General features: G+C 37.7%; 3 protein-coding genes across 5 annotated transcripts in view; 1 reads left to right on the forward strand and 2 right to left on the reverse strand.

Moving 5' to 3' along the window:
• LOC135466189 (C2 domain-containing protein 5-like) overlaps positions 1-1714 on the reverse strand; it is a 30442-nt gene extending 28728 nt beyond the window's left edge. For both annotated transcript variants that reach the window (XM_064743574.1, XM_064743572.1), the window contains exons 1-3: positions 1680-1714; positions 939-1033; positions 322-408 (exon numbers count right to left, since the gene is read on the reverse strand). In XM_064743574.1, the coding sequence (XP_064599644.1) occupies positions 322-408; positions 939-1028 (177 nt within the window). In that variant the 5' untranslated portion in view covers positions 1029-1033; positions 1680-1714. The remainder of the gene's footprint in view (positions 1-321; positions 409-938; positions 1034-1679) is intronic.
• Positions 1715-1763: 49 nt separating this feature from the next.
• LOC135468208 (KICSTOR complex protein ITFG2-like) lies at positions 1764-10769 on the forward strand. Its single transcript, XM_064746332.1, has 12 exons — positions 1764-1926; positions 2676-2771; positions 3059-3100; positions 3398-3469; positions 3761-3863; positions 4388-4506; positions 5006-5133; positions 6890-7050; positions 7737-7825; positions 8494-8611; positions 8757-8933; positions 9639-10769. Exons 1-12 carry the CDS (start codon positions 1831-1833, stop codon positions 9710-9712), a joined length of 1275 nt encoding a protein of 424 aa, XP_064602402.1. The 5' UTR covers positions 1764-1830; the 3' UTR covers positions 9713-10769.
• Positions 10770-11599: 830 nt separating this feature from the next.
• On the reverse strand, positions 11600-23725 carry LOC135468035 (carboxy-terminal kinesin 2-like). Of its 2 annotated transcripts, none has more exons than XM_064746042.1 (12): positions 23593-23725; positions 20330-20564; positions 19369-19645; positions 18823-18990; positions 17557-17703; positions 17020-17136; positions 16394-16567; positions 15601-15765; positions 14711-14849; positions 14054-14193; positions 13677-13826; positions 11600-13058 (listed from the first exon to the last, which is right to left on the reverse strand). In XM_064746042.1, the coding sequence occupies exons 2-12, from the start codon at positions 20512-20514 to the stop codon at positions 13011-13013; spliced, it is 1710 nt and encodes a 569-aa protein (XP_064602112.1). In that variant the 5' UTR covers positions 20515-20564; positions 23593-23725; the 3' UTR covers positions 11600-13010. The 2 variants fall into 2 exon arrangements, with proteins under 2 accessions (XP_064602112.1, XP_064602113.1); XM_064746043.1 differs by having other exon boundaries at positions 20330-20561; positions 23593-23722.
• Between the last annotated feature and the right edge of the window lie 1995 nt (positions 23726-25720).

Here is a 25720-nt window from a genome sequence, read left to right on the forward strand (position 1 = left end):
AGAGGAAGCCAGAATGAGCTGGACTTGAACTCACAGTGACCACACTGGTGACAGGCTCCTAAGAAATTGTGCTGGATAGGCAATAGGCAAGCCAACCACGTCCGTTACAGCAGCCCCTCAAAAGACTATGTAAATGGTACTATACTGCAACTGTAACTTAAACAATGGAACAAGTAATTAGAATCAAACCATCGTCAACAGTACTTACAGAATTATTAGGTAATACATGGTGACTAAATGTTAAAACTGCAGTACTGTACACTAATTTATATCATACTTAAAAGAAATACTTATATCATACTTAAAAGAAATAAAACAAACCTCAAACCTAAACCACTCAGAATTCCACTGGGGATTAAGGGATTTTCTGTAAACATCAGTTTTAAAAATTGTGTTACAGAAACGAACCTGAAAATATGAAGAAACAAAAGGATGTTTTAAGATTCTGATAACAATGTGGTGGGTAACTTGAGTCTCTTTGAGCATTAAAGAATTAAAGATCAAAAGGCAATAAGGGTGGTTTGTCATACGCTTTGTTATAAGAGAAGTATGCCTTACAATAAACTTGCATAGAAGATTTGTAATAGTCTAATTTGAAATTGGCGAGAAAACAATTATTTCTATTTTCGTAACATATAAATTGAGATATCTCACACCAAATTTGTCAATTATAATTGTTTCTGATTTATTGTATAACCACATTACCATTGACAATGCATAGAAGAGATGGCATGGCATGATTTATATAAATGGTGTTTGGCAACAATAAAATCATACAAAATAAGTAAGGACAATTTTAAATGTTTTAAATAAATGAGCAAATATCTGCCTTTTCTTGACATTTGTGTGGCACTCTATAGTATATATATATATATATATATATATATATATATATATATATATATATTAGTTTAGTTAACAATGAGTCATTTTCTTACCTCCACAAAGGCATCTGTCAGCTCACTGGCCCTGTCCATCACTGGCAGGTCCCTTCCCGCCACAACACGCACTTTCAGACGACCAGGCATTGTCTCTGAAAAGGAAAAAGCAACAACTGAATGACATCTCTTGACAGAAAAGGTTCCTTTTAACATAGGGCAAGGCTTTCAAGACCAGTTGGCTGCTAATTAAGGAATAAATTTAGGTGAGGCTGCCAAAAGTATAGCACGCACACTTGCGCAGGTTTGCACTTTCACAGGAGACATAAGATGAGTGACTGAGATGCGTGGAGGCAGAATTTTGGCACTTCTCAACAAAAATTAAATATAAGAATGTATATCTCTACTGGAGTTTCAGCAATGATATAGCTTTGTAGAGATACATTATCACAAAGTCTCAGATGGTTAAAGCGCTGGTTCACTGTAATCAATGCGGTAGATTGATCGAATCCAGCTTTTATGGCCTTGCTGAAAATGCTTGCGTACAGAGTTAAACACCTATCAAGTATTGATACATAAATATATAATTACATCCAGCTTGATGTCTGTGATACAATTAAAACAGAGTATGTACTACGATTATTCGATGACCAAATATCGCTACCACTTTGTAATTTCCCAATCGTCCATAACATTACCATGTCAAGAACTATTTATGACATAGAAACAAACACAAGATGACAATGGTATAGAGGGAAAAGTTGAAACCCATGCAAGTACACTGAATCGACGGCTAATTACCGGTTCACGGTCCCGTCGTCTGCATAAAACTTTACACCATCCTGCCCACACATGCGCAGGGTTTACCGGATGTCCGGCGAAAAGACAAGTTTAGCAGACGGATTTTAAGTATTTGTGTAGTTTATTGGATGACTTATATGATTTACGAGATATGAGAGCCGTATCCTTTGTAGAACGGCTTGAGATTGACTTTCACGGCGGACTGTTTAACCAGGCTGTGGCACTGGGCGATGTGGACAATGACAAGGTTGCGTGAATTGTCATTCAGATTGCGGTTTGCACGCGGATAATGTTAGCATATAAGACAGTGATACATATATGGATTCATGTGTGTTATTTTAGAATTCTGACATTCTTTATAATCACTACATGAGATATCTGGATCTTAATTTAGAGCTTCATATACAATTTCTTGAGATTGGATTTAGAGGCATGAGTGAAAAACGCAATTTGATTTAAATAAATTGTTCAGTATGTAGGCCTATTGAAGTTGGTAGTGATTTTAGTTGGGTGAAATTAAGTTGTGGCAAACACTGGACATTGTGTGATTGTCGTCCATAAAGTGTGGAATTGGCTCTGTCAGTTGGTTCAATTCAAAATATCCTCCACTGATGCAAAATGACCACTGTGTTTAAATTCATGATGAGACGTGACTTCTCATTAGTGATGTGAATGGTGTTAAGCGAGTGAATTTTTAAAATTCTGACATTCCTTTTAACATTTGAGTCCACTTGCCACTCATGGCAATTTTCAGTGTTACGATATCAGAATTTTGAAACTAGCATACAGAGTCCATCTAGCTAGACTAATGTGAGTGCAGATTGGAACATGTACATTCTCAGTCATTTATACCTGAACTTCCACATTAGGAATTCTCGGCATGCTTTAGTTCATTACATTAGCATTGTTAACTATCTAATTGTGGAGATTTGCATGCATCTTATAAATGGGCGGATTTCTATGTTTTAATTTTTTCTTGTTTCTATTTGTCAACAGGGAAATGAACTTGTTTTAGGAAACATTGAAGGGGAGTTGGCTGTGTACAAAGGAAGCAAAACCACCCCCTGGAAGAAATGTGCTGATTTGGGAATGGTTGGTTTGTGCAAAACTTTTTAATGTGCTACATGTGTTAATAGTAATACCTGCAGTGATAAAATACAATTTTTAAAGTTATGCATTTATTTTATGCATTGCATTCTTTATCTGATGTGAAAAAAGTTAAATTTTAAGGCCAGTGTCAGGGATGGAGAAACCGGAGAGCCTGAAGTGAACCATTGGCCTTTGGCAACTGAAGCCTTGACTTGCCTCTCATCGTCAGTTCATAACAAAAATGAAATTATAACAATTGCCTATAAAAGTTTTTCTCTTTGGGATTTCAGATAACCTGTGTTGGAGTAGGGGACATACACAACAATGGAAAGGTACTGGAAGCACATTTTACTGAAAATGTGCATTAGTTTGTATTTACCATAAACATGTTTTTAATTTTCTTGATATATGTGCGTATACTCAGGGTCACCTACAATAAATATGAATTGATAACATATTATCAGTCTTGATACTGTTAATTGATGTTGAAAAAAGTGATTATTTTTTTAAAATACACAAATCCATATAATCATGTCGGTGTTGCCAGGAGGGAGATTCTTCATTTGTATTTTAGACAGTCAGTAATTATCTTTCATATATGATTGGATACGTATGTATATAATTTTCAGAACAATGTTGTGACACTGACTGCTGAGGGATGGTGTTACTTGTTTGATCTTTCCAGTGATGGGCTGAGTGAGGTAAGGAATTACATATCACACAGTCACTTAATAATACCAGGTGATATCTAATTCAGATATTTATTTGAGATATGTATGATGTACTCCCAGTTGTTAAGTAGGTTCATATTACTTACTTAGAATTTAGATTTAGAAATTTATACATAAAAAGAGTTCATTTTTTTTTTACCATAATTCCATTTAATTCCATGTCGTTTCATAAAACACATTAAAATCAAGTTATAGTATTCACATGGATAGATGTGAAACATTTTTTTGTATCCAGAAGTAAGCCTTGCTCCTTTTTTTCAGCAGGTGGGAAAAGAGTATAGTGAGGATTTGGACAGAACCATACAGCCCAGCTTTACACAACATCTCCCTGCTAATGGAAAAACTATGCTGATGGCTGATGTTGGTATGGGGTTTAAGAACAGTTGTTAGAATTTAAGTCAAATGCCATACTCCATATAAGAAGTTGCTGCTTGTATAATGACAGTTAGTATTATTGGTATAGGATACCAGTGTATAGGTGGGAAAATCTCCAACCGTATGTTAAGCTGCTGACCAGTTTTGATTCCCATGTTTGATGGACAAAGTTGCACATCATATTGGTGGCAGGCAAATGTTCTTTAATTCATGTAAGATTGTTAATGGCCCTGCAAATGTTGTTGACACCAGCACAGCTCCCACGAACAGTTAGAGCAGGGACCTTGAACATTTTACGGTTATTTCTTTGCATTGTATCTGCTATTTGTCTTCAGCGTTCTCAACAGTTAAACATGTTATCTACACATTGAGGAGTAAAATATGAACCATAATGTTTTTAGTGCCATCACATTCACTTTAAATGTTGTTGGTTTATGCACAGTGCTATTTGGCTGTGTGTAAGAGTCTTATCATGACTAATCATCACATACTTGCTGTCCTTTCCTTTCACAGATGGAGATGGCAAAGTGGAGTTAGTGATAGGGTATTCTGACAGAGTTGTCCGCTCCTTTCGATGGCATGAGGCAACAGGCAAGCTTCAGCAAGGAGGGAAGTGGCAGTTAACTGGACAGGTTTCTGTAATGTTTCAGTATACACTATCTATAGCATAACTCGAGTTTTGCATAATATTGGTTATATTATCATATAATGCCTGGCAGTTAAGTTAAATGGTATATTTTCGTATGTCAAAGTGAATATTGTCATCAGCATTATCCAAAGCATATAGGAAACAGCACTTTATTATTCTCACAAAACATCAGGTGGTTTGCAAAGTCAGAAGTGTACAAATTCTTTCTACAAGAAATGTACATGTACCTGTCTGTTTTCATTGAGATCTGTTCAAGGTAGGTATTATCACCCCAAACACAACTGCCACCTGGCAAGGTTTAATGATGAATAACACACCACCTCACAGCCTTCACTGAGCTCTACTGTTTTAATATTATGTTCATAATGTGTTGATAGGAGTACAGTTTTCTACCAGTTCCTTTTAGCTGTGTAGCAGCCGAACTCTAGATATGGCAAACATCACATGAAAGGTTAAGAAAATTTTTTGTGTGGTAATTTCAGATTGGCTCCATGACTGTGAATCTGTCAGCAGATGGTATTCCAGAACTGTTGGTAGCTCAGCCAGGAGGAACATTTGTCACTCTCTTACCTCAGATACACACAGCCTTGGAAGAGCTGCTAGAGGAAGGGTGGGTATTGTCTCCATAGATGAGGACTATATAATGTAGGTTGTACTACCCAAAATGACTAAAAATTTCGCATGCAAATGTACATTTTTGGGGGGCAAATAAATGTCACAAAGGATTACTTTTGGTGCTGAATGGAAGCTGGTGCTGAAGCTACGACAGGAATGGTAGGTATTGTCTCCATAAAAGAAGACTATATAATGTAAATATAGGTTATGGTATGTCCTGTTCAGTCAGCTGATGGTAAGCCAGAACTGATAGCAGCTCAGCACATTTGTCACGCTCTTAGGGTCTTGGGGGTGATGCTAGAGGAACAGTAGGTATTACAAGCAACGAGGACGACACGATGTAGTTTATGCTTGTCTCATTACATCAGACTTATCTGGTTTATGTACAACTGTGATTGACCATAAAATGGTAATTTACAAGTCGACACTAGTCCTAAGCTTCATTGATTGTTCCATTTTATTAACTGTATGGGGTTTTATAACACATACATATTATCTACATTTGGCACTTGGGGACAACCATTACCCAACTTGTCTAATTGCTTTGCATCGGTAACAAGGTACCCCCTGAATGTGTTTACGTCTCGCTAGCTGCATTGACATTGAGTAAAGCAGTGCTTTGGCCATGTATGCGACTTTTGACATGTACTTTGATCTTCCTTCACATTGCCTGCTAAAATATACTTGTACCGAGAGCACATTGAAATGAAACCCATACTTTTAATTAACCCTGTTTGAAACAATGTGATGCTTTGAAGTATTGAACTGAAAAGTACAACTAACAATCTAACAAGCATATATAGTACAAGCATTTTGTTAACAATAACAACATCCTTGTGACATCCTTTTTGTAGAGCAGTGCTTTAGGAGGAGTTTGGGGAAGGATGGTGTGAAAACTTATTTTAGTGTCCCAATCTTATTTGGAAATGCCTGCCTGCTCCTGGTCAGCTCTGGATTCAGACTGATCAGAACACCATTTGCTCTGTGCTATAGCAGGCTGTTGCTCAAGGCTGCTGAGTGACATCACTTATGATCCACTGCTGCCTCACTGAATGTATATTAATGACCTGCACTGGCAGAGTGCAGTAAACCTAAGCAGAGTGCGGCCTCTGTCTATGAAGGGAGACCATCTAGTACTGGTCTAGTACTACATGCATATAGCACTGTGTCTTTTGTAAATGCGTAATTCACCATTATGGCATTAAAACCCACTGGCTTTGTTGTTTTCAGAGCCAGCAATCGATTAAATACATCTCTCGCTTAGAAGATGTCAAGAACCAAAGGTTTCCACTGGTCTCCTCTGACTTTTTTGCAACCCTTCTTATGGCCGTCATATAAGGGAAATATTTTTGTATCTTTGAAGATAAATCAGTGAACTAACTATTGATCCATGAGTACCAAATGATATTTATAAGATTCTTTCATTTTGAGTTGATATATTGATTTATTGATTGGTTTTTTAATTATGTCATTTTAATACATGACAGACGTGAGTTTCATGGGTGGAGGAACATACATAAAGTGCTAGGAGTTAACTATTGGCTTTATTAAGGATCACATAAACAATGCTATGAGCACTACCAAAGCCCAATTTATGGTGGTGGAAGGGAATCTCAAAAAATTCCCCGATGCTGGGATTGAACCATCACCTTGAGTGTATATCTCTCATACTGAATGCTCCATTGGCAATGTTATCCTCCAATTACTTCTAACTCACATGCACATTTACCTAATATGTGGCTTTTGTACAGTGAGGATACAGCCAGCCAGTCCCTGGTGTACAGGTATCACCCTTTGGCTTCCTCACGAGCAAGGAACAGCAGCGTGACCACAGAGATCGTCGGCTGCATCAGTCGGGGACCAGAGAGCCAATCAAACCGGGCAAGTTACTATGCCCTGGTCACACTGGATGGTCAGTTCTCACTGCAGTCCATATTCTGTTGAGCTTTCATTCATTTCAAATTTTTTTTTTCTTGTTATAGCATGAAGTAAGCTTCAGAGATGAAGTTGTCAGGATTTATCGGAATTTAGGCTTTTTGGTAAATAGAAGTCCTGGGAAATTAGTTTACTTTAGTTCACAAAATTGTTCCTATTATTGAATCATGTCCTCATTTTTTGAATTGAACTCTCAGAGGGTTGTGAGCAGAACCACATGTATATGGACAAGTTTGTCATGTAGTTAGCAAGGCTACTTTAGGTTCACCCCCACCACTACAGCAGGCTGTATTTGTATAGCATATATTAGCACTACATTCATGTATTGGATAAATCATTACAGGACAGTCTGAAAAGGAATAATAATAATAATAAAAAGGACTAATATGAATGTGAGTAATCTGCTCTTTGTCTATAGGCACTATGATGTTGGTTCAAGATGGCTAGATAGTATGTTCTTTGTCTACAGGAACTATGGTGTTGGTTGATAATGACAAGATAGCCTCTTCTTTGTCTGTAGGCACCATGATGTTGGTTGATGATGACAAGATAGCCTGTTCTTTGTCTGTAGGCACCATGATGCTCGTAGGATAATCTGTATCCTGTCTGTAGACACTATGATATTGGTTGAAGATGACAAGATAATCTGTTCTCTGTCTGTAGGCACTATGATGCTGGTAGAAGATGACAGGATACTGTGGAGTTTGCAAGTGGATCATCAACTTTTCTCACTGGCAAAACTTGATGTCACAGTAAGTGAAGTTTGTACTGGCAAAACTTATGCAGCACACCGTTACAACTAGGTGACATAAGTTTCCAAAGGAGAGCCTTTTACCTGTGGACTTTGAAATCTCCCACTTGCAACACAATGCAACACAAAGGATTTTTGTTCTCCTAGCTCGAAAAGCGAGCACATGATTTTAGGGACAAATTTTAGAGCAAAATTTAGATGGAGTTGCCAAGACAGTTGACTGTAATTCTGTAGATATTTAAAAGTGATATTTCACAACTCTGAACAAAACTATTCTCATTGTTCGGATCAAAAACTTTGGCATGAAAATTTAGTTGATTTCAATCTGTGTATTAATATTTAGCTGTTGTCTGTCTTTCTGAGAGGCCATGTGTTGATGTCAGTACTTTACTCTGGAGAGTTATCCCCCTTGATCCTTGTTTCAACTAGAGAATGTTTGGGGTAGCCCATTTCTCTTGACAATGGTAGAGTTATTTTTAGTGGAAAAGCTTTGGAGTGCTCACATGTAAGTCTCCATACATTTCAGGTATGGGACCTATTAGACATCAATATCTTTTACACAAATCCAGTGAGACATGCAAAGTGTATTTATGTAGAAGGCCTGGTGTACAGTTTTTTTTAGATAAATTATTTCTTTGCAGATTTAAATGAAGTTTAATATGTCAACAGGGTAATGGCAGAGAAGAAGTAGTGGTGTCTTCATGGGATGGGCAAACATATATTGTCAACCACAACAGAGAAGTGGTTCGTTACCAATTTGAAGAAAGTGTAGCTGCATTCCATGCTGGTAAGATAGTTATTTTTGTATTTTCATATGTTGTCTTCTAACAGATCAGAGCACCACAAGACGCCAACCTTTTTTGTTTTTGAAACTTCGTAATCAGGTGTGTTTAGGTCCATTATATTATAGATTTAATGATCTCCATTTCCAGGTCATTATTCTGTTGTGGAGGGAAAGAATGTGCCATGTTTTGTGTACGTGACTTTCAGTAATCGTATCTATGTCTACTACAACTTGTACCTACCTCAAGTGGAGTCTACTAGCCTGATAGAGGCCATGGGGAATCTGACAGAAACACAGCAGCTGCTGGCAAGGCTCAACATCAACAGTAAGTACTCTAGCATCAGGGGCAAATTACATAAATTGACTTTTGAATTATTTGAAAATTTTAAAGTTTAATATGTGTAATATATGGATCAGAAATTTGAAATTGCGTTGCAAGAGCTTTATGTTAACACTTGTTAAGTGTACACAATTTCAACTCATCCAAAAATGTGTGAAAATTTCAAAGTTTGACATGAAAGTCAAAATCCAACTTCAAGGACATGTAAAGCACACAAAGCAGGAGGGCACCTAAGTAGAACTGAAACCATTTCTGTTGACCAGTAGATACCTACCAAACACTTTCAGTTGTTTTCATTGTGAAGTTAGAAAATGTTGGTCTGTCTAACTAAGCCAAGGCGTTCAAAACAAGTGAACATATAGTCCAATCTTAAACTCAAAGAAAACACTAAAATAAAGTATTTTTCAGATGAAAGGCCATTAAACACTGTTCAGGAAAATTTTTCTATCTGAACAAAACATATTTAAAACATATAATTCTTTGGTGGTCTGTTAGGACCCAGAGGGTATCAGTGACGTCACAGCAGTATTTGTGTCAAGATGCAACAAGCTGAATTGATTGTCCCAGTGTGGTCAGAAAAGACCCCCGTAGAATCCAAAGTTTTAAATTCCTTTTACTAGGTCGAAAAATGTTATTATATTGATAATTATACTAATGTTTGGTTCTTTATTTTTCATTCCCTATCTCCAGCCTCCAGTACTTCTCAGCTGAGACAACTGTACCGCTGGTGTCTGTATGGCAAACACAAAAGCCCCAAGACTTGAATCCATGACATCCAATGAAAATACTGAAACTCCAGAGATGAGCCAGTCTGTAGAACAGAACAGTTCTGCAGAAATAGGCCCAGGTTGAAGACGCACTGGTCCTTAATGACTTCAAGCATATGGAAGATAGATGTGCAGTATAAGGCATTGTGATATTGATGTACCTGATTTCTGCAAGGTATCCAGATACCTTAATGTAGCATGGAAATGGAAATGGGTTTGGCGAAATTACGAATGATGGTTGTATCAACACAACCCTTAGGTTTGACATAAATTTCACTAATACAGGCTCTTTGATTCATGAAATAATGATGAATGTAGGGCATGCAGCCCAACTACTCTAAATGGCCTTAAATATTGCAAACAATAGCTCATTTTTTGATGCAAATAAATGTCACAAAATATTATTTTCGGTGCTGAAACTTACAATTTTCCAGTAAAATATCATCCCATGTTCCAAGCAAACCCCAAAATACCTTTCTAATATCAGTAGAACTCTCAGAATGAGGAAAAATGTGTAGGTTAGTCATGGACGAAAATTATGGTCATTTTCTATTTGTTTTCTACCTTTATAAGACGATGTAAGAAACATTGTGGAATGACTTGTATTAAACTCATCTCTAAACAGTGCTTATCATGAATGTAATAGCCAAAGATGAAAGGGTTAATATTATATACATGGATTGATGGTCGGGTAAGCTGTGTGTAACTCCTGCAGTGGTTACCCCCAAGCCTGCTCCTGCACCCCTCCTGCACATGTGTTTGAAATATTCCTTGGTATGGTTTAAAGTACAATATTGATTCCTGATTACATGTATCTGTACCAGAAGTGAACTCATGTGTGCATTTAAAACTGTATTGGCTGACAAGAAACCATTTCCCTCACCCAGCTCGTGAGAAGGTTTGTCAGCAACCTGCGGATGGTCGTGGGTTTCCTTCCATCATAATGCAGGCTGCCATTGTATAATTTAAGTGTTCTTTAGTATGACTTAAACTGCAATGTAATAATAAATAATAATAATTTCAACTCACGCTCGCACCATTTTGTTTTTCTGGAGGTTATGTTACCTTCAATATTATATTAGTCCTATCACAGCAGTGCTGCTTTGTATCAGGTCAGTTTCAATGTTGACAAGTTGGTAGAGTGTCCGCAGTAGATCCAGGGTCAGACATGGATTGGGCTACACCTAAGACCTTAAGAGAGGAAGTTGTAGCTTCCTCACTCACCATTTAACATTAAAGGAATAGTGGAACAACTGGTTGACCCGTATCAGTATAATGGCTCAAGTGGGGTGGCTTATTTGCCTTTGGTAAGTCGTCTCAATGAAGCAGCACTAGATAAAAGAGCGGTGGAAATCGGTCCTGCAACAAGGAGGCACATTACATGCACTCCAAAGAACTCCTTTGACAACATGTGACTGAAAAGTACAACCTTAAACCGTAAGCACTCCCACTCACTCAGTGTTGACATAATGTGCGTCTTCCATGAAATGCCTTGCCAAAGGTCCCAAATGTGATGCACAACTCAGTTACAGAACTGACAGCACACTGTTAACCATACCCCCGACATAACATTTTTGTAATCTTGACTCCGAGCTATTATTTGTACACCAGCTTTGTTGTTGTTCGGTGAACCCAATCTTTCTTACTTGATGCACTTTTATATGCTACTGGTGGATTTGGGGCATGAAAGAAATGACACCCCACAGGCTTTAATAACATTTCAGAAACCAGCCCCATTTGATACGCAGTATTAGTGTTACAGGTTTCCTAGCAGTAATGTTTAAATCCTCCACTGTGGTTGCAAAAAGCTGTTGAGCATGGTTTTACACAAATACTGTGCACATATAATGAATATACGAGGACAGAATTCTGGAAAAAACCTTATTGAGCTTTTATTAAAATTTCAGAAGATACAGAAAGTTGACAATCAACGTAAACTTATGATATACATTTCCTAAAAACAACTGCTTATGACCTACTGAAAAAATATATGTATATTTACAGGTTCTAATCAACCTTCTGACATCATTTGTTACAGTAATTGACCTACTAACTATTTATTAACATTTAGTCTCGATGGATTAGTGCAAAACATTGGAAACCTAGATTGTAAGACCAAGATCATTTACAGCAGAGCTTATTCGAAAGCAGTACACTGAACAATGAAGCTGGTGTTACAATAAACTAATCTCTATATCACGTTTTACTGATTACTATGAATCTGTCTTAACAACTGACCTGTCCGAGAAGACTGGAGACTGCCTTATTTACAGTGCCTAATAATTTGGAGACTCGCATACAGTTTTGCCTTGACTGTGGAACACGCTCATCTATGGCAAAAATGTCTAAACGGTAATGGAAACACTAGCACGATGTGTATGTCAGATTAAAAGACCACTGAACACTTCGCAGGAAAATAGTTTGATTTATTCTTTTACAACTTTCCCAACTGGACAAAAAGCTTTTAAAACATCTGATTTTACAGTGATATGTTGGGACCCAGTTAGTGGGCATCAATGGTGTCCCTTCCATATACTTTTGCTTAAAATGGTTTGTTTCAAGGTGCATTCAGTGCATACATTCAGACCTTTACATGTATATGTTTTTTGTAGAAGTTTTGCAGTCTACATATGTGTCTGGTGACAAAAACCTGATGTGACATCACTGGTCACAATATGATTAGAAAAGGCCACCATATACTTCACTGTTTCAAGTGCATTTAACTGCACTGAAAAAATTCTGAAAACTAAATCGAACCATTTTCTTAGACAATGTATAATGGTCTTTCGTCTGAGATACTTTTCATATTTGTGCCTTTAAACATGTGTTGGAAGAATAATCAAGCTGAAGAATAGGAAAGAGAAAGTACAATATAACTAACTGTTTCACACATACATGACCATACATTCGTTCCCATTCAAACCATGCATCAATCTCATCTAAACCAACAGTAGGACGGACGACCGCAATAAATACATGTAGTAATGATATACTTATTTACAGCACATCCTTAATTTTTGCCCTGCAGAACAAAATCTGCTCGCCTATTAAAAAACAATAAAAGAAATTACTTCTACCATATTTCAAATCTCAGCAGGGTGCATGATGTTTACTTTCCTTCCCACTTTTGTTATTCAACTGACTTGCGCATTGTCCCAAATAATTAAAATATCTTTAACGTGAAAATAAAACATGCATGTGTACCACTTTGCTAAGAGACAGTGGGATGTCGTCCATCAAACATGCTTTACATAGGCAGAAAACAGGGCTCAGTAGAGTGGAGCCTGTGTCACAATCAGCATTTGACTTTCTTCTGGGCTGTTCCAATGTTGCATTGATTCACCTGCAAAGAGAAATCATTGATATTCAGAAATTGATCCTCATTTTGTTTTACTAAAATATCTCTTGGATACAGCACAGTGGGTAAACAATACTGCCAGAATTGTATCAATGGTCAAATCATCAGTCATTATGAGTTCATGGTAAGTCTCTCAGTTTGGTTCCTTCCCCTGAAACTTGACAGGCTATGAGGGCTATCCATTCAAACCACTATTAACCCTTGTACCAATAGGGGTGTGTGTCTGAACATGGCTTTCACTGGAGATGAAGCCTTATGTGAAGAGATCTGTCAAGTAGTGTATATGTGTTGTCATTTCCCTCCATTTTCTACAACTTATAAATGTGACCACTGTCATATAAATGGAACACTTCTTTTGTATATAATACAACATTATAAAATAACTACCAAATAAATAGATCATAATGATGAACAGGAACTATTAACAATAAATATCACCTTTCCAAACCTATAAATGGAAATCTAAATGGGAATTTTAACAAGAAATAATAAATGATCCAAGATGTAAAGCATTTTCTCGATGATCAACTTCAGTACCTATGCACAGTTGTGCAAAGATGGAAAAGTTCTCAGATCTGTATTAGTCAGTAAAAACTTAATTACCTTTGTTGCAAATCGTAATGAGCACAATGTTTCATGGAAGCACTCTTCCTTTGGCGACACATTCACAAACATAAGAGTTTTACTGTTTCCTCCCAAAGAATTCTGTAACAAGTATGTCAATTTGCTGTTGCGATAAGGAACAAAGTTTTCCTGCAAAAATGAAAAATTTTCTGGTAAGAATAGCAAAAAGATGAATCTTAATGGACTAACAAAAAAAATTGTAACATGCTCTTAAGTAAATCAAAATATCAAAACCCATACTTATGCATTGTGATGTTAAAATGCCAGTAAAGGGATAAACATCAATTAAACAAGCATGCTATAAATGATGCACAAACATATTTTTACTAAAGCTTTTAATCCAGAAAATGACTGACCTTGTTGGCAAGAGCCATGATGACATTGCCCAGGTTGCTGAGACTTTTGTTAATACACTTGGCCTCTTTGAGCCTTTGTCCCTCTGAGCCAGACTCCTTCAGTCGCTCACTGCCCGCCAAGTCCACCAGGCTTAGCAGACCTGACAACAAACACCACAAGGGACATCTCACTTTGCTCAAGCAACTGCAAACTTGAGGTTTTTCAATGGCTTTTAAACTATAAATGCTTCACACAAGTTTAACGTCTGCAAGACTGATTGCATTGTGTTTTTACTATACAAACATGTAACAACCTTCAAAGAATATCTCAAAATGGTACACTGTACAAATAAATTACACTTACAATTGTGTCAAAAAACATTCCATCTTTACAATATGCAGTTATTATCCATTATTGGTTTACAACAGGTATTGAACCTTGACATGAATAGGGACTACGATCACAATGCAGACTAATATTCAGAGCCCACCACAGTAAACTACACGCTACGATGGCATAGAGGGTAAAAGATCAAAAATAGGCGTCAAAACGTGACTTTTCGTGCTGAAACTTATGTTTTTCCCATTAGATATCATCTTAATATCAACCAAACTCTCACAATCCTGAACACTGTGCAACTTAGTCATGTTGGAAATTTTAGCTACTGGTGACCGGACCTTGTGAACTTTCTCCTGTCAGTTGATTGCTCCCTGTTAACTTAAGCTGGAAGACCGAATGACTTCTGGAGGACCTCTCATTGCACTTAGTTTCTGCCACAGCTCGATTCTCACTGGCCTTCCTCAATAAACTATGAACCTTTCCATCAACAAATTAAAGAGACAAGCTTCAGTCCAAAAGAACAGTTGTTAATTTATCATGACCACAATGGCTGTACAAAGCAGTGCAAAAGCTTTCTTTTACTTTACGTAGCTGAGGAGATGTTTATTTCAGAGATCTGTGTCTAACAGCAATTATTTCAAGACAACATACATGGAACAAACTCATGTATAAATTCATGCAAGAATGGAAACCATGTCAAAGCAGAAAAGTTTAACACACCTTCCATGGCTCTTGGCTGCCTAAAATATGTCTAAATAACATGCACAATATGGGTATTTAGACTACTTTAAATACAACAGTTGCTGTTTGATTGAAAATTCTTCTGATAGACTTTGATAGAATAATATTATCACAGTATGTAGCAGACAGTATAAAAGCTGTGGTCTAAATGACTGGATATCACACATCTCCGTGAAACACACGCTTTGGGGACCAGGCGTATGTCCATTCCCAGAACTTTTCCGGTCTACATTATATGGTTAAACATGTAAGCAGAACATTTGCCATTTCCTTTATGAAGTAATCATTCACTGTAAATAGCACGAATTATGCAGTATTGCTGGAAAATAGCATAATTGGATTCTTATTTTATTTGAGTGATGTTTGATGACATAATGAAGAGTATTTCACTTACAGAATGTTGAAGGTTTCAACAAAATGAATGCTAAATTGGAAAAAGGTGCAGAATTTTCTGGAGCCTTGTGAGCCATATTTGTATGGGACCTACCTTCTCCTCTGATTTCACAGGTACCATTGTAAGATCTGATACCATCACATCATTTGTTCCTGAGGCCAACATTTTGATTTCATGTTTTACGTCAGCTTTACCATTGCCAAGTAAATCACGGATGGTTTCATTGTATATCTCCAGAAATGAGGCAGTGAATTCATACTGAAATTCAAACAGAATCAATTTCTCTCTCCTGAAGAAAGCACAATTATTTCTGCAATCTTAAACTCATTAGTCAGAAAGTATAAATACACACTTAGGTCAGTTTCAACTTGTGACATGACCACACATTTAAGTTAAATTTGTGTTTAATATATTGTTGCAGTTTGTGTAATAAATTAGTTACATCAGGTCAGTCCTTGAGATGGACAATAAAAAATAATGAGTCTTCCAAATTTACCAATGAAATCCAAAAGATGTTGGCAGTTCTTCACTGAAAAGTCAGGTTTCTGTTAACCATAAATATTCAAGATTCAGTACTGAAATATTTCTGTCTTAGCTTAGCTGGCAATTATGCCAAAGCTCATGAAGGCACATCTAATTCTGGGTTATCAGTTGCTGTGTGTTTACATTTAGATAAGTGTTATTTTCACCCTTTGCAGTGTTTCCCTGCAGGATTTGTTTATTTATTTATTTGATTGATGTTTTACGCCCTACTCAAGAATATTCCGCTTTTATGACGGCGGCCAGCATTATGGTGGGTGGAAAACGGGCAGAGCCTGGGGAAAGCCCACGACCATCTGCAGGTTGGTGCCAGACCGTTTCCCTGCAGGAGGCTGTACCAGCTTACCCGCCAACCTTTCTCCTCCAGCTCTCTGGCCGTTTCAAATATCTGCCCAACAGCTCGAGGTATCATGCCCATACTCTCCTCTGTAATATCATTCGGTCCTTCCATTGTATACGTTTTCCCAGAGCCAGTCTGACCATATGCAAATATGCATACATTGTATCCATCTAAGGCACTCTGCAAAATCACAAGATAAAATGTCACTGTCATATACAGTTGGTAGTAGTTACATGAATGACATTGTGCATGGTGTGATGTGGTTCCTTTACACAGAAACTTCATGTTAAAAATGTTACGTGTTACTGCCTTAGTTGACCCGCAGTACTGAGAGGTTAGAGCAAGGAAACAGGACTGGTTGGCCCAGTGTCAGTATAATGAGCTATTCGGCCCAAGGCCCGTAAAGTCATACTTGATTCCAGTGCTTTTTTGTTCAGCTGCAGCTTTAGGTCAGACAATGCATCAAAATCTTCCCAAACAACATGTACATAAGGCTGTATATACCAACAGTGCAACTGGCCAAAATGGTGCTTTAGATTAGCAGCATGCTCAGGTACACCTGCACCCAGGTTTCCCGGTAATACATGCATGAACAACATGTTGACCCCTTTAGACAACCGCACAGAACAAACCTGAACTAGTTGTGATATTTCTTCAAACACCATGGCCTGACTAGAGGCAGGCTGGAACACCCTGTCAAAGGAAAACTCGTACTTGTTTGTCCCTCGTCTCAGGCTGGCAGCCATGCTCTGAAACACAGACTACATGATATAGCAGGATATATAACTGCTATTCTCCCTACATGTAAACAGTAACAAACACATCAAAATGTGCCATTACATAATCTTACCAGTTGGCTACATGCAGCTGTATATGCAGCAAAAAAAATAATAATAAAAAAACAACAACTCAGCTTTCTATCACTGTATGTTGGAGATAAATAAAAGCTTAACCTTCAAGTGCCCATTATACATGATACATAAAAAGAAAGCTTAACCTTCCATTCGAGAATGTACATTTACAAACATTAGACTAGGGAGCTAAAAAAAAAAAAAAAAGCTTAACCAGACACCAATACCAGCGCCACTGTCACTTCCCCTTGTCAGAATACTTCGTAATGGCAAGCTAAAAACAACAACACAAGTATAACAATATGTTGAATTTGTTACCTCATTTGGGTTGGTTTCTGCTAGTTTATCCAGCTCTAGCACCTTTCCATCTGTGTCGGGGAATGACATGTGCTGGATTATCCCTTCATTAGCCAACCTCTCTTCATTCAACAATGGACGCACACGACAAAACACACGAATGTTACCCTGTTTAAACACAAAATAAACAGTTGCAATTGGGATGAGATGTTGAAATAACATTTCAGGATAAACAAACCAAACTGTACGAAACCTTGTGCAGTGTCAGGAGTGCCGTCATAGTGCACATAATCTGTTCTTTTTCAGTTTGTTAATTTCAAACAAATTACAGCAACTCGAAAGCCTTATAACTGTTCTGTTACTATCCATTTTCTTGAGATTCACAGAAAGTCGCCCTTGACTTAAAATGTATTCATCCAGGTATTGTTAATAAAAATATACGACAAACTCAAGTATTTATTAGATCAAAAATCTTTCTTCCTGGCCTTATTTACTTGTCTTGCAATAGTTAGGTTACTTAATTCTTTTTACACATTTCAACACAATATATTTATTTACTTTTCAGAGTAGGGACATATGACTCAATTTTGTGTAAAGAGAAAATACTTTATTTACATGTATTTATTTGTTTATTTTATTTGATTGGTATTTTACGCCGTACTCAAGAATATTTCACTTATACGACGGCGGCCAGCATTATGGTGGGTGGAAACCGGGCAGAGCCCAGAGGAACCCACGACCATCCGCAGGTTGCTGCAAGACCTTCCCACGTACGGCCGGAGAGGAAGCTAGCATAAGCTGGACTTGAACTCACAGCTACCGCATTGGTGGGAGACTCCTGGGTCACATCCGTTGTTCACCTTTAAATCTTGTACAGAACTGTGTAACCATATGAACACATTCATTGTTCACATTTAACTCTTGTACACAGTTATGTAACCATATGAACACACATTCATTGTTCACTTTTAACTCTTGTATAGAGTTATGTAACCATATGAACACATTCATTGTTCACTTTTAACTCTTGTATAGAGTTATGTAACCATATGAACACACATTCATTGTTCACCTTTAACTCTTGTATACAGTTATGTAACCATATGAACAAACATTCATTGTTCACCTTTAACTCTTGTACAGAGTTATGTAACCATATGAACACACATTCATTGTTCACCTTTAACTCTTGTATAGAGTTGTGTACCATATGAGCACACATCCATTGTTCACCGTTACCTCTTGTATAGCGTTATGTAACGATATGAACACAAATTCAATGTTCACCTTTAACTCTTGTATAGAGTTATGTAACTTTCTCCTAATGGTTTCATGTTCCCTCATCCTCTGATTAGCTTCGTCTAACTTCCCTTGCTGCTTTGCCACCATCTCCTTCAACTGATAAATTTCCTCGTCCTTCAGCTTCCCACTTTTCACTGATGAATCCAGACTGACCTGTCAACAAATATTAGATTTATTAGTGGCAGAGATCTGATTGATGTTGACAGAATTTATTGATTAATTGGTGTTTTATACCAGACTCAGGAATTTTTCAATTTCCCGACAGCAGCCTACTTTACGGGTGGAAACTAGAGTGCATGGAGTAAATCACCGAACTACGCCTGGTATCTGGCAAACCTCCTGACTTAAAGCTTCAAACTTGCTCAAAGATGTGAAAAGTCCACTAAATACATAGGCTGACTAAACACATTTCTTGACCTTTGCGATGTTATTCATGTCTGTTATGTTCACAAAGGTAATTTTGTACAGGGCAGAACAGAAAAACGATGGAGTCTATTTTAGAGACGTCAAGTTTAAGGTCCTTGATGTTACCTGAGTAGCTTCTAGCTCAGACCTGAGGCCAGCTTGAGCAGCGGTGTACTGTGACACAGCAGACTTCAGCCCAGCAATCTCCTCACGACTAGCCTTCAGCTCTCCCTCCAAGGCTTCCTTCTGTCGCTCAAGACTGGAAATCTTGAAGTTTAAATCCTCTATTTCTCTGTCATATTTCCGTCGGATGGACTCCTCAGTTTCTCGAGACTCTTGAGTGATTTCATCGATTTCTCTCTGATATTTTCTGCGTGCTGAATCCAGTTCACCTTCAACGTCTCTGTTTTGAAATAATTTAGAATATAATCAACACAGTAAAATCAACACAAGTCTAGAAGTAAGATTCTCACCTAATGCGTGTCAACAATTATTGTAATTTGATGGAATCCTCTAATTTATGCGTCAAGTATATTTTCTACTAAAACACAAAGGATCATTATCACAATGTCAACCCAGTCATACATGTACATTAGAAGGTCATTCACTACATCTTATTTACCATTTCCGTAGAGTTCATATACACAGAACAGTGGCGAGCAGTGAGTGTTGGTTGGGTGGTGAGTGGTGAGTGGTGGGTGGTTTGTTTCCTTGTTTGATTAATTTTTAACAGTGCTTTCAACATCATTTCTGTTATATCACGACAGAATCTCCTTGTAGCAGGTTGAACTTGATGCTGACATTTTTACTGTGTTGCCACATGCACTGCCAAAGCAAGCTGAAGACACAAGACACAAAACTCTGCCCAGTCACATCATGTTGACACCAGGCCAACAAGTACTTGGTCCATTCCTCTTTTCCTGAGCATCGGGTGAGGCACATACAGTACCAAAATTACTTATGTTAAAGGTTTAGGTATGACTCATTTGGATATTGAACCCTGGATCTATCATTAATGGGAGAGCCAAACACTATGCTACCGTGATGGTGGATGGTGGGAGATAAATGAAGGCCCATAGGGGTGTACCTCAGTTTCCGCTCTAGCGTTCTGGCTTCCTGAGAGATGGCTGTGGTGAGTTCCTCCTCCTTCGCTACCATTCCAGACAGCTGCGAGTTTTGCTGTTCCAGGAGGCGGATGCGCTTATCGTCCTCCTCCAGCCTCCCCTGGAGGCTCTGACTGTCTTGCTCTCGCTTGGCCATCATTTTCTCCATGTCCTCTAACCGCCCCTTCAAGTCCCATGCTGGCCGCTTGCTTTTCCCTGCTGGTGGCGCAAATATATAACATTAATCAAATGTTAGATCTTGCAAGTACCAAACCATGCTCAGGTTACACCCAAATCCTTTTATGTCAAAGATATTTAATATTTGGATCTTGAAAGCACATAATATTGAGCTTCTTTTGCTCCATATTCTCCATATTTTCACTTTCATAGCGTATAAAGCTCTACCTGAACCGACATTGGTGAGAGGCCCTATAGTTACAGTGTAGCTCTAATACATCAGCCACTCGACAATCTTTTTAAAAAGAGACTGATATATATGTACATGCCTTTTGGATTTCTTAATTTTGCTACATTGTATTTTTAGGTTTAATTTACTAATGGAATTTTTCATTTGCTATAAACAGTAATGCAGGAAATGATTACAATTGCAAGCTGATATGTATACAGCAATATGAGTCCAAGTCCAGCTCATGTAGGCTTATGTAGGAATATAAGTGAAATATTCTGAAGTATGGCCTAAAACACCAATCAAATGAATAATGAATAAATATATACAACATTAACTTGGAAAAAATTCAGCTATCAAATGAATAATAAATATACAACATTAACTTGGAAAAAATTCAGCTATCAAATGAATAATAAATATACAACATTAACTTGGAAAAAATTCACCAATCAAATGAATAATAAATAAATATACAACATTAACTTGGAAAAAATTTGGGGGACACATTTGTGAGTGTGTTGTATTGAACTAGATGTTGTAATGATAATGAGAGAGACGTGTATTTACTTGTACTTTGATGTGCTTAAATGTAAAGCCAGGTATATCCAAGTGTTTTGTATGTTATAGCCTTGAACAATCCATTATTCTCCCTTAGGCTATGCATGTGTGTGCATAATGAGCTCATTAAATACAACTGCTTTATCATAACCAAATCAAATGTAGCGGTATAAAGACGTATTGACAGGAGACAGTTGCAAGTTTGATGTTTAGGAAACAAGTGTGTGAAACAGAGCATGAAGTCTGCATTGTCTAACATTCTAATCAGGCTGTGAGCTATAATAACTGCACAGGTCAAAGGGTGAAGATGTTGAAAAGGCTGAACAATGGCTTTGTCATCAACCTTATCTACATGATAAAGTACACACTGATTATCCTATATATTGATCATTAAACATTCTAACATTATGGCTAGAGAAAAAAAACTTTCTTGGAAAATACTGGCTCTTGTCCAAATAACCTGTGATCCTTATGCCGGTAAGTGTATCTACTGGAGTAAGTTAGCAAGCCTTGCCTTCATCAGGTCTAAGAACAAATGAGCCAGTCTTAGGTAAGTCTGCTGCCAACACAACGTTAATCCCTTAATCAATAGCTGACAGATACAATTTATGAATATATACTTCAATGATATAATAGCTTCGGTCAGATTAATAAAACCGTATTATAAACAAGGTCATACACTGAAAGGACTAGGTCACTGCCTTAGTACTGAGTAATACATTTTGGGCAAGGACAAATGCAAGAGAAAACCACTAGCAAACTGTGAACATATGGACCAAATAGTGAAGTGGCATCACAAATGGCGCTTCATTAACATTCTGGCTGGTGGTTGTGCTACTCAGCTGGCACTTTTCCGGTTTAGTAGCGAAGCTGAACAGTAGCTGTTTGAGCAATGAGTTCACTATTATGTATTGTTTCACATCCCATGCTTTTGGAATAAACATGTTACTGGAAGCTGACGATATTCATGTAATTGGCTATTTCTTTATCTGATTGTTCTGAATTTTTTACTTATACTAACAATGACGACTGGTTTTTATGGGTGAAGAAGATCTTGGTGACCAGAGAAAACCACCGATCTTTGGCACGTTACTCACAAGCTTTCTCATGTCACAATGTGTGTCAAATTGATGGAGAGCAAGAATTCTCCTGGAAACTTTATGTAAGGCCACACAAGAAGCATGATCTACCGCTTCTTAAACAGAATGCCCCAAGAGCAATAGAACGCCCAGTTTGAGAATGAGACTGAACCCATGTGTTGTGTGACATAGTGAGTAAAATAAAGTCTGAATAACTTATTGGTGGAATTGGAATGGGAATGTAACAATAACTGTCAAGTGTAATCTTACCCAGTTTCAATAAAACAAGTTTACTGGCCCTGGAAACAGTGATGGATTAACTGTTATCTTACAATACCTATTACTGTTATATGCACTCAACTTCCATTGCAAAGTACTGTAGGTATTACATCACCATGGTAGTTACTTGTGCGCATAGACATAGTGCTACATGCGCTTTTTGAATTGGACCCCAGGTCTGAGAATGGTATACCTGCTATAGGTATGAAGATAGAATAATTGTAATTTGACTGTCCCTGAACTGAGAATGATAATGGGGTAAGTGTACTTTGACTGTCCCTGAATTGGGAATGATAATGGGGTAAGTGTAATTTGACTGTCCCTGAATTGGGAATGATAATGGGGTAAGTGTACTTTGACTGTCCCTGTTTTGTGAATAGAGATGGAGTAAGTGTAATTTGACTCCCTGCTTCAGGAATGGATACAGAGTAAGCGTAACCTGACAGACCAAGCTTTGAGAACAGAGATAAAATTATAAGTGTAAATGATTGTACCTGCTTTGAAATAGTGATGGAGTAAGTGTTATCTCACTGTACCTGCCCTAAAAATGGGGATAAAGTGTTATCTCATTGTACCTGCTCTGAAATGGTGATGGAGTAAGTGTTATTTCACTGTATCTTCTCTAAAAAATGTGATGGAGTAAGTGTTATCTCACTGTACCTTCTCTAAAAATGGTGATGGAGTAAGTGTTATCTCATTGTACCTGCTCTGAAAATGGTGATGGAGTAAGTGTTATCTATTGTACCAGCTCTAAAAAAAAAAAGGTGATGGAGTAAGTGCTATCTCATGGTACCTGGTCTGAAAATGGTCATGGAGTAAGTGTTATCTAATTTTCCCTGCTTTGGGAAAGTTGACGGAGTAAATGTGACCTTACAATAAGTGTTTTGAGAACAATGACAGAGTAAATGTGATCTCACATTACCTGCTTTGGGAATTGTTGTGTTGTTGGATGTAGAACGACCAGTGACAGTAGCGTTCAGGGCTGTGCTCGAACGGCTTATTGGTTTGGTAGAACTCAGTGATGTGGTACTAGAGGATCGAGTCAATGCTGATCGTGTCTGAGCTGCACCTGGAAAAACAATTACCACATACAGAATACAACCTCATACACTGTATAATGCAGCATAGAATAACAACACTAAATCTTTGAGGCATAATGCTGTCTCCAACACTTGTCTGGAAAGAAAAATTACCCACTTGGGAAAACAGATCATGTCAGGATGGGAACACAGAATATACTCTAAATGACCTGAAAATTCGACCACAAAAGAGCATTTTTGCAGGCAATTAAATGTCACAAGATATTACTTCTGGAAATAAACTTTAAATTTAACCAGTAGGATAGCATCCTACCTTACAAACACCTCTCAAAGCATTCTTTCTAAAATCAATAGAAGTCTCAGATTCTGGAAAAATTAGCAACTTAGTCATGGGCGACATTTTAGATCATTTAGGGTAGCTGGCCTTGACCTCAGGTTAAAATAGGTTACCAATCTCCAACAATAAGCTCTTGCAGCAAAGGTTAAGAGGTTACAAAAATGTTCCTTCAGCTGACCCCAAAACAGGTTGGACAGATGAGGTCATATCTGACATCTTGTTTGTTCCTAAGCCATTTGTCTTGGCATTTCTTTTCCTAGCCCTCCATGGAAGCCCCTCTAGCTTACAGAATAACTGAGATTAACCTTTAAATTTTTTTTTAAACACAAGTGACACAATCATAAATGTATAACAGCACGTCTATTGTAGTAGACTCCTGATAATGGGCTTGCATACATGCATGTGTTTTATTGCCCATATATTTGCTTATACCTTTAGAACATTAACCTAAAAATGGAATCACAAATTCTTGTCCAACTACTCCATAATCTTTCATGAAAATTTATGTGGCAATACAAATAACTGAGTAGTTCTTCTGTGAGATATGGTACAAGTTACATTTGAAACCTTTTTTTGAAATGTTTGTTGATTCCTTTGGCATATCCAGCTATTTTTATCTTATATAGTTTCTGTGTAGTATCCTTCTCAGACTTCTGGAAAGAGATCCAAAAGTGGCTGAAAATGGTCATTCTATGCACTTATGAGATACACCCAGTGACCAATTTCTAAGCACCTCCAGTTACTAGAGTACATGAAATGCCTCGAATATTAACTATGAAGTTAACTACGAAGGCTTCAAACCCAAATCAAATGAATAAATAAATCTTATCAATGACAACAAATACTGAACTCACAAACTCAACTGATTTGACAGTAAGTGCATTGTGTTGGAAAATATTTGGGAGCAATTTTGAACTAGTTTTATGAGTTTAACTTTCAGCTATTGAAATTAATTCAATATATCTCATAAAGACGTAAAATTTGGTCAATGCTTCCAAAAGAATTTTTGGGGATCTTCACAAATGTAGTTAACTGTTACATGTGATGCCAAACTCTGCCTGGAAGGAGTAAGCAAATGCTTACCAGGCTTCTCCTTGTCATGTGTACAGTAATGTGGCTTGTGTTTGCGGTTCAGCATACTGTTGGCCAAGTTGTGCGAGGCTGTCACGGGAGGTTTGCTCCCAGCTGCTGAAGTAGGCCTTCTTGTTGGGGGGCCAACCCAACCCCCAAATCCATTACTGTCCTGATCAGTGATATGGCTTCCATCCGAACTGTCACTCCTAGCACCAGCATTAAAACCATTCGTTTTCTTTAATGTCTCCACAAATTTGTTTGGAGAGAAGGATCCGAAGGTAGGAATTCCCGACACCTTGCCACGGGTCGGTATAGATCTCCTAGGTAAGGACTCACTGGCAGGGATAGGTTTGGGTGTCATGGGAACTATGGAGAGGGGTGAACCTACATCACTACTCTTAGAGTTAGCTACCTCCTCTGTCCCTACACAATCCACATGGTCACTTTCTTGGAGGCCCAGAACACTCCTGTGATACTCTCCTTGAGGACTCTCCAAACCACTGTCACTGTCCTCAGTCACAATACTGTCACCCAGGCCAGTACCACTCTCCACCACTAACACAGTCCCCTCCACACTACCCTGTCCGTACCCTAATCCC

Source organism: Liolophura sinensis, chromosome 6 (assembly GCF_032854445.1).
Source record: "Liolophura sinensis isolate JHLJ2023 chromosome 6, CUHK_Ljap_v2, whole genome shotgun sequence".
In the NCBI taxonomy this organism is placed as follows: domain Eukaryota; kingdom Metazoa; phylum Mollusca; class Polyplacophora; order Chitonida; family Chitonidae; genus Liolophura; species Liolophura sinensis.

Excerpts from the sequence above, each read along its gene's own strand:
- LOC135468208 (XM_064746332.1), top strand. The coding sequence starts at position 1,831 with ATGAGAGCCGTATCCTTTGTAGAACGGCTTGAGATTGACTTTCACGGC. Across the intron at positions 1,927-2,675 it reads GCGATGTGGACAATGACAAG|GGAAATGAACTTGTTTTAGG; the intron begins GTTGCGTGAATT and ends ATTTGTCAACAG. Across the intron at positions 8,934-9,638 it reads GGCAAGGCTCAACATCAACA|CCTCCAGTACTTCTCAGCTG; the intron begins GTAAGTACTCTA and ends CCCTATCTCCAG.
- LOC135468035 (XM_064746042.1), bottom strand. The coding sequence starts at position 20,514 with ATGGAGAAAATGATGGCCAAGCGAGAGCAAGACAGTCAGAGCCTCCAG. Across the intron at positions 17,704-18,822 it reads ACTCTATACAAGAGTTAAAG|GGTAACATTCGTGTGTTTTG; the intron begins GTGAACATTGAA and ends GTGTTTAAACAG. Across the intron at positions 14,850-15,600 it reads CTGTGAAATCAGAGGAGAAG|GTTCATAGTTTATTGAGGAA; the intron begins GTAGGTCCCATA and ends GTTGATGGAAAG.